This window comes from Ammospiza caudacuta, chromosome 27 (assembly GCF_027887145.1).
Source record: "Ammospiza caudacuta isolate bAmmCau1 chromosome 27, bAmmCau1.pri, whole genome shotgun sequence".
Classification (NCBI taxonomy): Eukaryota; Metazoa; Chordata; class Aves; order Passeriformes; family Passerellidae; genus Ammospiza; species Ammospiza caudacuta.
Window position 1 is genome coordinate 5,027,941 of NC_080619.1, and position 15,550 is coordinate 5,043,490.

Genomic DNA, 15,550 nt, shown 5'->3' on the forward strand with positions numbered 1-15,550 from the left:
CTTACACCTTTGATCTTCCGCTCTTTTCTGCCCCAAAAGCACCCCATGCTCCTGAGTGCAGATAAATCAAAAATTAACACATTTCAGTTGACAAATCCAATTATAGAATTAAGCCAGGACAAAGGAAAAATTATTTTCCATTTATCAAAATGACTTCAAAAGAAAAATATACTGCCTTTGGAGGGTTCCCATGCCCAAACCTGCACCCAGAAGCGCTACATTTGATCTTTAGATTTGTATTATAGAAAGAACCAAATCAGATTTCTTATTTGGAGATAAAGCAAACTATTTAGCACACAGAAAGGTCAGTTCCAGCTCTGAAGTACAAACTCTATATGCTATAGACTACAAGTATATCAGTCTGAGGTATTTCAGTGATGAAAGGGTTAGGACATAAACCAAATTCCAAATGCTATTTGGTATAGGTATATTTATATATTCATATTAATGATCACCCTGCAGCTCACTGAACATCCATGTGCCCTTGGACACTTGATGGTCACTTTTCTTAAGCATCCAGGAGCACTAATCCAGCAAAGACTCCTGGCTGAAGAACATTATGAAAAGAAAGACATTCCTGCCATACAGGCTGAGAAGCAGGGATCAAAGGGATCACTCTGCTGACTTAGCAAACTCCTGTAAGAACAGCCCCAAATGCAGGAAGCACTGCATCGGCAATGACAAAACAATTATTTAGGAGGGATTTAAATGCTCCATTGCACATGGCAGAACACAATCGTGATGTCTCAGCTCCACTCCACCCATTTCCCCTCATACAAATACCTGGAGGGCACCAGATTTCCACTCCCATTGGCAATTTTGGTTGGCACATATCATTTCGGTTGGTCAAAACATACTAAACTGACATCCCCCCCAAAGAGGAGGGAGAGAGAGAGTGAAAGCTCTCCCCAGGAGGTGGGGACTCCTCCTGAAACACCCACTGCTGTCCCTATAAAGCTGCCCCTGCTCCTGCTCTGCTCTCTGTTGTATCCTGCACGGGGCAGATCCAGGCACCTCGAGCACCATGGCCCTTTCCGTGCGCACGAGTGGCGGGTCCCGGCAGTTCTCCTCTCGCAGCGGAATCGGAGGGGGATCTCTGAGGATGTCCAGTTCTGGTGGTGGAGGAGGCTTTGGTGGCAGTGGGCTTGGCTTTGGTGGGGGGTCTGGTGGAGGCTTTGGTGCAGCTTCTCTGTTGGGTTCAAGCTCTGGCTTTGGTGGGGGCTTTGGGGGCAGCTCAGGTGCAGGACTGGGGAGCAGCTTAAGCAGTGGTTTTGGTGGAAGCTATGGAGGTGGTTTGGGTGGTGGCTATGGAAGTGGCTTAGGCAGTGGGTTTGGGGGAGGTTTGGGAAGTGGTTTTGGCAGCAGTTCAGGTGCTGCTTTTGGAAGTGGCTTTGGTGGTGGCTTAGGGACTGGTTTTGGAGGTGGGTTTGGCCCTGCTGGTGCTGGAGATGGTGGCATTCTTTCTGGCTCAAAAAAAGAGACAATGCAGAACCTCAACGACCGTCTGGCTGCATATCTGGACAAAGTGAGGTCTCTGGAGGATGCCAACACTGAGCTGGAGCGCAAAATCCGTGAATGGTATGAGAAAAATGGCCCTGGCACTGGCACCCCTGGATCTGGGAATGACTACAGTAAATTCTACCCCCTCATTGAAGATCTTCGAAACAAGGTAGCAAAGCAATGTATTAAATGTATCTTTATAGTTGTAACTCAATAGTATTAATGAAAATAACAAATTTCTTTCAGCAACTAAGAGCACGTTTATCCTTTGGTACTGACACTTGCAGTGACCTCTGTCACCTTGCACTGGTGACGTGGTGAATTTTTCCTGTACATTAAAGCAGTTCTGTAGCTGTGATTTGTCTAATCTGAATACAGGAGAGGGCAGTGATGGAATGCAGTTCTACAAACCCTTGTAGAACACAAAGTTTAAAGCCATTGCAAAGCCATGAAGCCTTTGGGCTGTAACATCATTCTCTGAACACTGTATTCTAGATCATCAATGCAACCATCGACAACGCGAGGATCATTCTGCAGGTCGATAATGCCAGACTGGCTGCTGATGACTTCAGACTGAAGTAAGGATATCTTAATGTTATAAAAACTCCTTAAGGAAAAAATTCTTTTGTACTAAAAATCTCTTTCTTTGTAGAATACTTGTAGTAGAATTATTAAACAGTATTATAATAATTATGTATATTAAGTTTTCAAATTAAAGCTAAAATAAAACACATTAATAGTCTGCATTTGACTTCATTGGCCATGTAAAAATTAATATTTAATTCCTTCATGCATAGATATGAGAATGAAGTGGCTCTTCGGCAGAGCGTGGAGGCTGACATCAATGGTCTGCGCAGAGTCCTGGATGAGCTGACCATGACCAGGGCAGATCTGGAGATGCAGATTGAAAGCCTGAATGAAGAACTGGCTTATCTCAAGAAGAATCATGAAGAGGTATTTTTTTCCTTTGTGAATTGATAACAAGATACATGAAATTGTGACACATCATATTACTCCCTTGTTTAAGCCAGTGGGAGTTCCTGGGTTTCATTATAGGTTCTGTTTGCTGTCAATTTTTGAGTTTGCTGAAAGAGTACGACAAACAATCTACAGATCCTTGTTGAAACAGAATTTGTATCATTTATATTTCTTTACATATATTTTGGTATAACTATTTTGTCTTTTATGAACAGAACCTTCTCTTTATTTTCAATGTCTCCAGGAGCTTCAGGGCATCCAAAGCAGTGAATTTGGCCAAGTCAGTGTGGAAATGGACGCTGCTCCAGGGACTGATCTGACCAAGCTTCTGAATGATATGAGAGGACAATATGAAGTCATTGCTGAGCAAAACCGTAAAGAGGCCGAGGCGTGGTTCAACGAAAAAGTAATAACCAGAGAGAGCAAACTCAGTGAAATGCATGGGAAAATGAGTTCAATACTTGGAACAGTAAAATTACACCCCATTCTTCCTTGTCATTTCAGAGCGGGGAGCTGAAAAGGGAAATCTCCACTCACACTGAGCAGCTCCAGTCAGGAAAGAGCGAGATCACAGATTTGAAAAGGACTCTCCAGAGCTTGGAAATTGAGCTGCAGTCTCAGCTTGCCATGGTACGTTCTGGGAAGCTGCTGACTGCTCAGAGCCAATTCAGCAACTTCAAAAGTCTTTTTAGACCTAATCCTATTCCATAGAATTGAGGATTTGCATTTCTTTCCGATTAAATCCTATATTCTTTTAGTTCCTAAATAGCAGTAATATATCTAACTGGATTGCAAAGAGCATGTCACAAAGCAGATGAGTTTTACATTACATTTAGGGAAGTGACAAGGGAAAGCTTTCAAACCAGTGTTTTCAAAAAGCAAATAAAACCTTCTGAGTAATGCAGCTGTGCTCACTCCCTTAAACTACTTCAGTTGGTTTTGTTAAGAGATTTTTTTCATTAACCAGAGATTATTTAATATCTTTACACAGAAAAAATCCCTGGAAGACACTTTAGCAGAAACAGAAGGTGGTTACTGCGCTCAGCTGTCACAAATCCAAATGCAGATTGGGAACCTGGAGTCGCAGCTTTTCCAGGTCAGGGCTGACATGGAGCGCCAGAACGCGGAGTACCAGCAGCTCCTAGACATCAAGACTCGTCTGGAAATGGAGATTGAAACCTACCGGCGCCTGCTGGATGGAGAGTTTGCGTAAGGAACTGCTTGACACAAAATATCACCTTGCGTTTATTTTCTGTAGCCAAATCCTTTCCAGGAAAAAAAGAGGTGAAATAAGTGCAACATTCTCCAAGTGACAATAAGGCACATACAGTGATCTGAAATATCACTGTGACTGAGGAGAGTGAGCCATTCTGCTCACTATTTAAATAACCTATCAATGTCACCATGAAAAGGGAATTTATCCTGATCCTATCGCACATCCTGCAATAGTGATGTCTCTGATTCCCTTTTAGGGGTGCTGGACAGGCAGTTACACTTGAAAGCTCATCCCTGACAGGGTCCAAATCTCAAACACAATCACTGGACTCTTCTCAAGGTAGGCAGAAATTGATTGAATAATATTTTGTTTCTAAAGTCATTCTTACAAATCAAATAATACATGTTATCCTGTTTAACTACATCAGAGAGTTCATTAAAATCAGAAGCCAGCTGGAAAGGAAAAGGGGGAAAAGGGGGTACCTGGTCATGTGCTGCTTTGGTTTATCATTTTTAACACACTGATAAATATTCTTTGTTTTGTTCATGATGTTTAGATCCAACCAAAACTAGAAAGATCAAGACAATTGTCGAAGAAGTGGTAGATGGAAAAGTTGTTGCATCCCACGTTAAGGAAGTTGAAGAGAAGATATGAGGCACAATCTGATGTGGCAAAGGATCCATTTGCTCCCAGCCAAAATGGATAAATAACTTTATTCTTTTGTATGAAGTGATAAAACACTTGGCTTTGTACTCACAATCTTTTAAATAAGACAAAGTTGGCACTTTGTCCTTTCATTCCTTGCAGACATACATTTCCTGCTTCACTCTATCAGCCTTACCTGTATGATTTCCATTGTGTTCTTTAAAAATATCATCAAATCTCTGTTCAATAACCAGAAATATGAAGCACACATTTAATCAGAATTGCCTTTTTATAATCTTTAGTAATCAATAGATAAAATAATTTTGCTGTTCTAATCTCATTTTTCAGTTTTCATCCCTAATAAAAAGTACTCACAAGCTTTAATGTATGGGTCTCCCTTTATTCTCCACAACCCCCTCCAGCTGTGTGGTGAGCCAGCAATAAAACATGAACATTGAAAGCAGCTAGAATTCAAATTTCCATAAGTCCTAGGAAAGATGCAACTGCTTACACCTACCTACCTTTAGCCTTCAGGAATCTCATAGCCAGGTGTTCCCTTTACACCTGAAAAAAAAGATAGAAAAAGAAAGCATTAGTTTATACCATCCCAAGTGCAATACCTTATGTTTGTCTGATGGATTCCTAACTGTTTTCTTATGTAACTGTTCTCATCCCATCAACGACAAAAACTGACAATATTTTGGATTTAGAACTACACAGAACAAGGATAATTAAGACACTTTTAGAAAAGAGAGTGGACAACAACTGGAAGACAGTCAGCTAAGGAAAAGAAAATCCAAACACAGGATCCTTTCACATGTGCCAACAGACACAGCCAAGAACAGGGAAGCCTTTTTACAGCATGAGACTTTTAAGTAGTACAATACTTTGACTTTAAAAAGATGTGTGTCTTATGAAAGTTTACTGCCTGTTTTATTGTATATTCTCATTTAGAGCCAAAAATGCATTTCTCTCTTTACTAAATTTTAAATTTCTATTGAAATTGGAATTTTTTTAATGCATATCTCGTATTGTGCACTACTGAAAAAAAAAATAAACAAGAGGTAAAAGGAAATAGGTAAGAGTCACTCTTAGCAGACAAGAACATTGGGATCACACAGTGCTCCAGTGAGCAGGAAATGAAGAAGCACAGCACACCAGACAACCTGTGCTGGACCTGCCTGGGAGCTGCCAGGAAAGGGGAAGAACCCCACATACTTTGTGTGTTGTGAGCACACCAACACCTGGCACAGGTTCTGAAACACCATCAGAGACAACCCAGACCCTTTTTCTGACAGCAGTGATGAGTGTACATTCACCAGAACTCACCCTGCGGAAGAGGAGCTAAAGCCCTTACCACAAGTTGCACCAGCACTACTCACCACCAGAAGTGCTGGTTCCTCTCCCTCCTTGTGGTGTTTCTGCCCATAAAAGAGGATGCCCAGGAGCCCAGCTCGTTTCTGAAATGGGACAGTCCTCAACAGAGGCTCAGGTCAGACCTCGAAGCTTCATCTCACTGTGTCTCAACTACCTTCAGGGATGGAAATTCTGTGACATCCCTAACAATGGTGGAGACACCTGCCAGTGACACTGCCAGCAACCCAGCTGTGCTGCTGGAAAGCTCTGCCTTTCCATGTCCTCTTGCCAGAGCACTTCATGCTGGGCAGCTGCAACTTTATCCTTTGCTTTCTCTCTCTTACCCTCACATTTCTGAGGTTATAAAACCCCACAGTTACAGCGTCACAAAAGCCATTAAGACGTTGATATATTAATTTAGGCGCTTAATTTAGGAATAGTTCTTTTAGCGCTATCCTTTGCTGCAGTAACCTGCTGCCAGGACGGGCTGACAGGCTCTGAGCCCCGTGCACTCCCCAAATTGGGCCGCTGCCGCTTTAACGGCCCCGCGGCCGCAGCCCCGCGCCGCCGGCAGCGGAGCCGGGAGCCGGGGAGGATGGGAGGAGGAGGAGGAGGAGGATGGAGCCGGCTCGGCTCCGCCGAGAGATCAGGGCAAAGTATGACTCGCTCATCACCCGAAATCAGATAAAGACCGTCAGCTCAGCAAGGACGCAGGTAATGCCTCCTCACAGCCACACACCTTGCAGAGTACGGAGCCATTCCCTGGCCGTACAGTTCCTCCCGCAGCCTCTATGAGGTACAGTAATTCCTTTCAATGCAGCAGATTTTCGGGGAAGGGACGTGGATTTTACCGCAGTAAGATGTGAACTAGAAGAATCGGAAATAGATTTTGTCAAGGGTATGGATTCACGCTGAACGAATGCTGTGTAATTCATCAGGATGCTTTCTGTCCCTGCAGCCGGGCTATTGCTGGGATTTAAGGGATGATGACATAGGCTGTAACAGGGTAACCTCTAGCTCCATGTACTTATCTCAGAGGAAAAAAGAATCCTGAAGAGAATCCTTTTATATACAGCAATCTTTGCCATTTTTAGCCCTCTGCTAAAGTACACTGTACCTTTGCAGGAACTATTTTCTATTGCTCACAGTAAAAACTATGCTTTGCTCTTCAGCAAATATCAATTCTCCCATACAGCTTGATTAAATGTTACCAACACACAATGCTGCTGTTAGGGATTTACATACAAACAGCTCTAAACCCAGCTGAAATCCAATAGCAAAACAATTTGGAGCCACCAAATGTAAAGAAATTCAGGGGGGAATCAGGAATTCTGTCACCTTGTAGTCAGGTATTGCAGGGATCCCAGAGGTTTGTTTTAAGGACAGGCCAGGCTGCTGCAGCCTGGCTGATCCAGCAGCAGTGCCAGACACACGGCAGCTGCACACCCGACAGGGAAGCCAAGTTTATCTTTGTGTTGGCACAAAGCAGCCAATGCACATTGGTTTGATCCTGTCACATAAATTCTGCAGTACCCAGGCAAGAAAGGGGAAGCAAAGAACATTGGGGGGTCACTTGTGGATGAGACAAACCTAGATTTTCACCAAAATGATCATCTGGTAAAGTTGCAATAGGTCAGTATGTACATGGGAACTAAACCCTTATTTTCCTGAGTTCATAAGACTTGAATTAAAGAGATTATTTTCTTAAAGTCAATGTCATCATAAGGGCCTGCATAAAGCAGCAAAATATGCAAAAGAGCAAGTGCTGTTTCAAAGGATTAGGGCATCTTCACCACTTGCAGGGAAACTCAGAATCAAAAAAGAAAAATAACTTCTGTAAGCCAAGCAATCATTTTGGAAGTTACATGCAGGAACATATTATCAAAATCAAAGATAAGTCTAAATTTAAAATGACCTCACACATGATCAGGAGGGGTTTTAAAAAACTATTATCAACAGGATAAAAGGAAAAAAAAACAAAACTCTGAAATCAAAAATGCATTAAAATCAAAGCACCTTATTCAAACTTGGAAGCTTGAACCATCTGCAACTCCTCTAAATCCATTTACTCCAGAGGTAAGGTCTCAATACAATTGGGTAATTTGTATGAGAATTCCTCTAGGACAAAGGTGCCAAGGACAGTGATGTGGCCAACCATTTCCCACCTAACACAGTAGGATAAGGGCTTTCCCTCTACACAGTACAGAAAATATTAACTCCTCACTGTGACCTTTCACACGTTTATACAACTCTAACAAAACTTCCTAACATTTTTATGTGCCAATTTATTATTACTATTTAAATATTTTTAATATTGTTGTCTTTTGCATGTGCCCTGTAGTTAGAAGAAGGTACAAGTAAAAGAATGGACAAAGATGCAGAAGCACTAAAGGCAGCCAGAGCAGAGCTGTGCGAAGCCCGATGGCAGTGGCACCACATGCAGGTGGAAATCGAGTCTCTCCATGCTGTGGTAAGAGTCAGAAATGAAACCTGAAATCTCACGGAAAAAAGGAGTCTTGTCCTTGATGTAAACTATCCCACAGTCAATTTCTGTGACAGTCACAGCCACCATACTGCAGAAATCCCTCATTTGGGGGGCTGCAGCTCCTCACAGAGCCCTTGCTCACACACACTTACCCAGCACATGTTCTGGAGCAGGATCTGCCACTCCAGACACATGTGGTGTCCTGTTTTCACACCTCTCAAGGATATATTTGCATGATAATCCCTCACCAAGCTCGTGGTCATTCTGCCTTACCAATTCAAAGCATGTTTATGACTTTTTTTTTAATGTGTGGACCAGATTTATCAATTCATTTGTGATAAAATGTCAGCCATTTGCTCAATTCAGCAGTACAGAAAGCTCCAAGAGCACACAGACACTTCATACAGCACTGAGCTGGACATTGTTTAACTGTAAAATCAGAGATCTGTAAACTCAAGGCAGTGGATTGCTGTGCAAGACATGGCTACACTTTCATCTGATTTTAAATTACCACAGATTTTACTAGAAAACTTCTCAGCCGAAGTATTACCTTGAAATACTTTCACTCCTGTTCTTAAAGAATAATCTTACAAGAACTTATGTAAAAATACAGTTTGTTAATGAAACCATGTATGTCTGTAACATCTTTGCACACAAACTTTCCAGATCTTAAAATATGACTTCGATTTCACAGGAAAAGGGTTTGGAACGTTCACTGCGGGCCACGGAGCAGCAGTACCACATGCAGCTACAAAATTTGGAAGGTGAGATTGAATGCTTGGAGAAAGAGTTGTTGGAAGTGAGAAGAGGAATTGAGAAACAGCTTCGAGAGCATGAAATCCTCCTGAACACGAGGATGAAGCTGGAGGAGGAGATAGCGACATATCGCAGTCTGTTGGAGCAAGAAGAGAGCAGGTACTCGCTGCTCACAGAAAAAGATCTCATCTCACATTTGTCTTCCATTTCTGAAGGAATCAAACAATCAGAATTGTAAATACATGAGCTAAATATTAAAAAAAAAACAGTATAAAATCTTAGAAAAAGTTTCATTAGAAGGTAGCTACACTGAGTGGGGAGTTTCTGGAGCTCAGTGTCTCACATACATGGCAAAGAGCAGCTCAGTCGAGGCGCTGTGGGTCACTGGGATCCTGTGTCCCCTGAGGTGTCACAGCACATGGGGACAGTCCACACATGTGAAGTGCTGGGCAGGGAGTCCCTGTCTCACACCAGGACAGACCTCTGCAGGAAACTGCACAGATATTGTCAGACACTTCCTCCAGTTCTGGGCTCAGAATGAGAAATCCCAACAAACAGTTACCACGATCAAACAGAGCTTCTCATGATTCTCACACTTTTAAATTTCATATGACAAGTTAGGAATTACAATCATTCAATAGTACTAGATGCCTGTAATCTTTTTTTTTTTTTTTTTTTTTTTTTTGGCAGGTTCCGTTGCTCAATACCTGCCCAGAAAGATGACAAAAAACCCAGCACTAGCAAGATCACCTTTATGCTGCCTTCAGGTGAGTTGTTTCAGGCACCTTCTCCTTAAGGGATTTTGGCCCTAACTGTTCACAACTACTGACAAACTACTGAATATTAAAAAAGGACCTTTTCCAATGCATGGGAAATACCTCCAGGTCCTGTGTACTACCCTTGCTCACTGTATACTTGCATATTCTTTTACAGAGGATGTAAAGAAGCACAAACCAAAGAAGGTGGAGCTGATGACAAAACAAGCAATCCTAGATGGAAATATCATGAAGGAAAGTGCTGAAGCTCATGGCACTGTACAGTAAGATAAACAGGAATTTCACAAAATAACAATTGGAAGGAAAGGGTGGAGGTTACATTTCAGCAGCTTTGAGTTTTCCCTTATTTGGTATCTGTTATGTCGTGCCCATATAGCCCAGCAGCTTCAGAAGCAGTGAGAGCTCCTGAAGGTACACTGAATGGCAGTGTTTAACAATACATTACATTTAAAAGTTCTTTTTATTAACACTGGCATCATAAGCAAACAATACCATGCTGGTGCTTCTGATTTGTAATTTCTATTTCTGTTAAGAATGAAACTATGAATAATTCATCTCACTAAGGCTGAAAGCAAAGAGCCCAGACCACATTTGGGAAGTCCCTCTGGGGCATATTTATGCACATAAATTCAGGCTCGGCTGCTCCAGCTTGCTCCTTGGAAACTCCTACGTTTCCCCAAACAGGGGAGGGAGAGCCTGGCTCCCAAGGAGGCATGTGAAAGTCTGTAAGGATGTGTTATTCACCTGAAATTACTTTAATTGTATTGGATTTACTCAATTTTTTTTCCCTCCTGCTCTTTAAGCTTTTTTTGTAGAGTAATTTAATGTTACCTTGAAACACAGTGTAGTGGGCCATTCCTAGCACTGAACCATAATCAGCTGCTGAAACAATTAATGTCATCATAAGGTCCACCAGCCTCACCCCATAGGTGACATTTATTTTTGTGCAGGAGCTTTGTCCATCACACACCCAGATCTGCACAGAGCTACTCTGCTGGGTGCAGTGTACTCAGCTGGGTGAGGCCCCAGAGCCCGACTTTCAGATCTGAATTCTGACACACACATAGAGAATTGAATCAACAGGATTTGGGTGCCTCAATATTCCTGCATCAGCCTATTTTACTTCAGCCCTTTTTTCTCTTTAATGTAATATAGCCCCACATTCTGAGGTTTGAGCCTAAACTAGATTTTCTCCTCCCTATTCTGAAGGTTTTCAGATGCAGGAATTCTGTCCTGCCCACTACAGTACTGAGGTTTCTTGCAAAATTTTTGAGCTTGGATTCCAAACTTTCTCCTTGGAAACAAACTGCCTAAAGTATTTGGAGCAGTGGTTTTGTAGCCATGTCTACCTAGAAGCACAAAAAAAAAGAACATAATGAACCCTCACCCTTTATTTCGCTTCTCTGGAGAATGAACCTGGAAAAAAAAGACACCACTGCTATCTCAGTACATATAAAATAACTCTTTATGATGCCATTTCTCTCTGTTTTAAAAGCAGTTCTGAAGATAGGTAACTAATACAGCCTGAAAAAATCATAAATACATTTTCTTTATTGTTTCAGGACAGAAAAAGTGGATGAAGTGATCAAGGAATGGGAAGGTTCTTTCTTTAAGGACAACCCTCGCTTAAGGAAAAAGTCCGTTTCCTTGCGCTTTGATCTCCACCTGGCAGCCACAGAGGAAGGGTGCTTGCACACAAAAAAGAAAACCCTCCCTGACATTGAAGTCAGGCTGGTGATGAGGAGATCCTGCAGCATCCCATCCATCAAACCTTAACTCAGCCAGTTCCCTCAGAGTGCATCCACAAGGGGCTCTGGAAATAAGCAGTAGATGGACTCCCAGGGCTGCTGTCTGCTCCAGCCACAACAGCTCACCCAGCACTTGGATCAATACAATCAAATCATTCAAGTCCTTTAAAGGAAAGGGGGTTCCAATTCCAAGAAACCCAACTTCTACTGGTTTTATACTCTGGGTACAGCCCTTTCATATTCTCATTGTTGTTGTTTTGTAGAATTTCACCAAATATTACAAAAATTTATAGTTTGACATATTCTGCCTTTGTAAAAGAGAACTTGTTTTCTCTTTCCAAAAATGAGAAATGCCTATTTGGTTCTCTTATTTATTCAATATTCCATTCATATAATGACTGGTGAATCCTTGCAATAATTTATATCACAGCTGTCATACTTCTAGAAATATATTTTAAAATAATTCTTTCTAACAGCAAAACTTACATATGAAAATACTCTTAAAATACACGAACTATTAACAAAGAGTTTTCTTTAAAAAGTGGCTAGTATTTTTAAATTCCTTTTTTTCAGGCAACAACTGAGCAAAAATATCTTTACATCCATTTTAAAAGTCCTGTTACATGCAGTAACATTTTAGCCATATTGTTCAACTGATTTTGAAGCAGTAATTTCCCCTGAAAAATCAATCATTTTCTTATGTGTCCAAACACACCCTTGTACTACAAGTCTTTTAGTCAAGACAAATGAAATTACTCTCAAATTGTTCAAAAGGGAGGAGTCAACCATTTGAATGCGGGTATTCCATTAATTTTGTTTATAATAACAATGTGCATTAAAATATCTTCAGCAAATTCCACTTCTGACAAACACCACAGGTAAGTGAGGCTGTTGATCTAGTCCATGTGACAAGTCACTGTTACACCAGGGTACAACTGTTACTACTTCAAATTGACTGGGCAATACAAGGGCTACAAATTCAAGTACAATTCAACCAGACCCCTCAAGAACCCCCCACTCCTACCCAAAGTAGCTGTGGGCAAACACAAACCCCAACAGTAACCCTGCACCGGTACACAGAGGAACAGCCATCCTTCTCTAAAACCTTACAGGACAAATTTCAAACAAAGACTCAAACAAGATTGTATGAAGCTGACAATGATTGTTTGTGAGGATTCTGAAGAGGATGGATGTCACTGGTCCCACTGGAACACAGGGATTGCTGGGGCTCAGAATCCACACACAGGATTTGCTTGATTACAGCAGCATGTAAAGGATTGAATTCAGTGTCAGTATCTGCCTTATTACTTATGGCATGTGTACAAAAGTGATACTGTAGATTCTTTCAGAGTTAATTTATGCTTCCATCCTTTGTTCATGGTAAGAACAATGCATTGATATTGCCCTGTCCTGTCTGTACTGTATCAAACTCGCTAATTATCCTTAACCTGAATCATGAGCTGATGTTGTTACCACTTGAGTACTTGGCATCCTGAATGTATCAGCCTGCTCCAGTATTTTCACTATGCAGCTTTTTTTTTGTGCTTAGACTCTGTACATTTTACAATACTTGAATTTAAACTAAGTTTTAATTGCTTTAAGGCACTTTAAACAGGGATACGAATTTACCAAAGTAAATGATAGTACTACAATAAAAAAAGTATTAAAATGGAGTTTGTCCATGCAGATTTTGTGTGTGTCAATATCTTCTCCTTAAGTGGAAAGGAGTAAAAGAAAAATGCAAAATAAAAGTTGCAGAGAGGAAAATCTGTAGCATTGTAACAAGTGTTCTCTAAGATCCTCTCTGCAATTAGAAAGACACAAATTCCCTCAGAATCTTTACCATAACATGTGAGTGTCTTCCTGCTACAAAACTTACTCTTTTTACCTGGTAAATCCAATCACCCTGGCTATTTTCTTTGTGTGTGACTTCCTGATACTGACTTCAGTAGCTTCTCCTACTCTAGGCCTGGTTCAAGAGGACATTCTGGTTTTAAATAAGATTTTCACCTCTTTCAGTAAGTACCTATTTTTGCATTATTCACAAATTCCATCTCTCAAAATGTAAAGAACTCTCTTTTGTTCATGTAGTAGTGAAATTCCACAAGTGTCAGCGTGAACTCCACGTGGGCATCAAATAATAACATCTCACCCTCAATTTTAGGTCACTTTAAAGCTGAATTTGAAAAAAAATAACACTGAAGCTTAATACTGTGGCAGAGAATGCTTCATTTCTGTGGTTCTAATTAAACCCAGACCAGCTGAGCCTCTGCCAACCAGCACCTGCACACGGCTGATGTAAAAACGAGTTTTATTGTCTCAATCTACTTCCCAGTGAATGTCTGTCCTCATTCCAGAGCTTATGAAACTGCTGGTAATTAAAACAGTTGGGTAAGAATCAGTTTTTACATCCCCCCTGGTGAGCATGGTGCAGTATAAACAATTCCATTAAATCAGTAAAACTACTCATATATTGTACAGGATATTAAAAAGTGTACGCTGGCAAAACCTTTCACTATCACAAGATGGAATTGAGGTAAAGAGCATAGAAAGAAAAAAAGGGGAATAAAACAAAGTAGGAAATACACTGATGGCTTTGAAAACAAATAATGATTTAGAACTATTAGTGTGGAATGTGAGTTTCCATAAATGTACTTGAACACCATAATAAACAATTCCGTTTTAAAAATAAACACATATGAAATAATTCAAATTTTAAAATTAAAGTTAAATTTAAAAATAGTTAATAAATATTTCAAAATTTCAATTTTTAATTTAACATTAAATGCAATTTACGCTGTCAACAAAGCCATGTTATTAATAAACTAGAAGTGAATGTGTGAAACTAGGGGGAAATCTAGTCAAAAGCAGGAGGGAAAAGCAAGTTATTTTTCACCTCTTACAAGTATTTTCTCACCTTTTCTTCACCTTTTCCTGCCCCAGTGAAGCTGGTGAACTAGTGCAATGTATTTTGCTGGCTGAGGAATCTCTTCAACTCTTGCTTTAGTATCAAATTGAAGTCACAGATTATTCTGTTGCATGGCAACAAATGTCCATTGTGGGTACAGTCAGCAGAATCTAAGCAGATGAGGACAGAGCTCTTGTCTCTTTATTTGTTCACAAAAATAAGTGTATTTAAGCATGAAAACAAACTGAGCCTGTGGAACTGCAGGCATTAAGAAAAATGGACCCAACTTGCAGCAACCCATGTTCAGTTACTTTTTCTTCTTTTCACCTTCTACCATCCTTTTGGGTTAGGCCGGTGCCATCCCCCTTGGCTTTCCTTCAGATCCACCCAAATTCTCCCTCATGAATTTCTAGAAATACATCCTATTGGCCACGGGAGAGCATTTCAATGCCAAACATTCAATTTCAACGTCAAACACTCAACATGAAACTTTCTATTTCAAGTTTCACTGATAAAGTTTTCATATTTAATTCAGTCACCTTGATAATTTGCAGTGTAAAAGGCTCTTAAAGCTGAAAGCTGAGGTCTGGAACTCGCCGTCCTCCTCACACCCTCAGAGCCACACCCTTCACCTTGGTTTGGTATTTCTGAGGGTTTTACCTATGTGTGGTAACTTTGCTGATTTCTGCAAAGAATTGTGGACCATTCCACTGCTCCCAGCCTACTGGGTAATTTATAATCCTGTCTGATTCCGCAGCAGAGTGTTTTGAGTTGGTCAGGCTGATTTAGTTAACAATTATCATATATTATCATATTTATTACCCGGGGTCCATCTGGCTGCCTTCACAGCCGTTTCTAACGCCATCCCCTTCCTCTGACATTCTCCACACACCGGCACCTTCCCGCTGCCCTCAGAGCTCATCGTGCTCCACTCAACCGCCTCTGCAAGCGCTGCCATCCCAAACAGCCCTTTCGGCACCACACTCTGCACAGACCAGGACTCGGCAGCACTGACGGACGGTTCACCTGACTCCATCGCTGCTTTTTATGGGATACTATTCGGGCTCGGACACGACCCCGCGGCGTTTTCCGTGGCCTCACAGCAGCCCGGGGACTGAGGCGCTTCAGGGGCCGCCCACAGCCCGTGAGGGGAAAAAGGCGCCAAACGCCCCTGGGGGCCGC

The 15,550-nt window shown here is 41.3% G+C and overlaps 2 protein-coding genes across 2 annotated transcripts; both read left to right on the plus strand.

The window, feature by feature from the left end:
• Positions 1-1,024: 1,024 nt before the first annotated feature.
• On the plus strand, positions 1,025-4,348 carry LOC131568427 (keratin, type I cytoskeletal 12-like). The gene is made up of 8 exons (XM_058820491.1): positions 1,025-1,669; positions 1,996-2,078; positions 2,298-2,454; positions 2,723-2,884; positions 2,983-3,108; positions 3,470-3,687; positions 3,951-4,033; positions 4,251-4,348. The coding sequence occupies exons 1-8, from the start codon at positions 1,025-1,027 to the stop codon at positions 4,346-4,348; spliced, it is 1,572 nt and encodes a 523-aa protein (XP_058676474.1).
• A 1,954-nt stretch (positions 4,349-6,302) lies between these two features.
• KRT222 (keratin 222) lies at positions 6,303-13,083 on the plus strand. The gene is made up of 6 exons (XM_058820671.1): positions 6,303-6,409; positions 8,037-8,165; positions 8,875-9,095; positions 9,627-9,703; positions 9,870-9,975; positions 11,275-13,083. Exons 1-6 carry the CDS (start codon positions 6,314-6,316, stop codon positions 11,486-11,488), a joined length of 843 nt encoding a protein of 280 aa, XP_058676654.1. The 5' UTR covers positions 6,303-6,313; the 3' UTR covers positions 11,489-13,083.
• Positions 13,084-15,550: the final 2,467 nt, after the last annotated feature.

What these genes read in the sequence shown, in the direction of transcription:
- LOC131568427 (XM_058820491.1), top strand. Translation starts at nt 1,025, where the DNA reads ATGGCCCTTTCCGTGCGCACGAGTGGCGGGTCCCGGCAGTTCTCCTCT. An exon ending in TCAAGAAGAATCATGAAGAG is followed by an intron (nt 2,455 to 2,722) that starts GTATTTTTTTCC and finishes CAATGTCTCCAG; the next exon opens with GAGCTTCAGGGCATCCAAAG. An exon ending in CTGCTGGATGGAGAGTTTGC is followed by an intron (nt 3,688 to 3,950) that starts GTAAGGAACTGC and finishes ATTCCCTTTTAG; the next exon opens with GGGTGCTGGACAGGCAGTTA.
- KRT222 (XM_058820671.1), top strand. Translation starts at nt 6,314, where the DNA reads ATGGAGCCGGCTCGGCTCCGCCGAGAGATCAGGGCAAAGTATGACTCG. An exon ending in TCGAGTCTCTCCATGCTGTG is followed by an intron (nt 8,166 to 8,874) that starts GTAAGAGTCAGA and finishes TCGATTTCACAG; the next exon opens with GAAAAGGGTTTGGAACGTTC. An exon ending in TTGGAGCAAGAAGAGAGCAG is followed by an intron (nt 9,096 to 9,626) that starts GTACTCGCTGCT and finishes TTTTTTTGGCAG; the next exon opens with GTTCCGTTGCTCAATACCTG.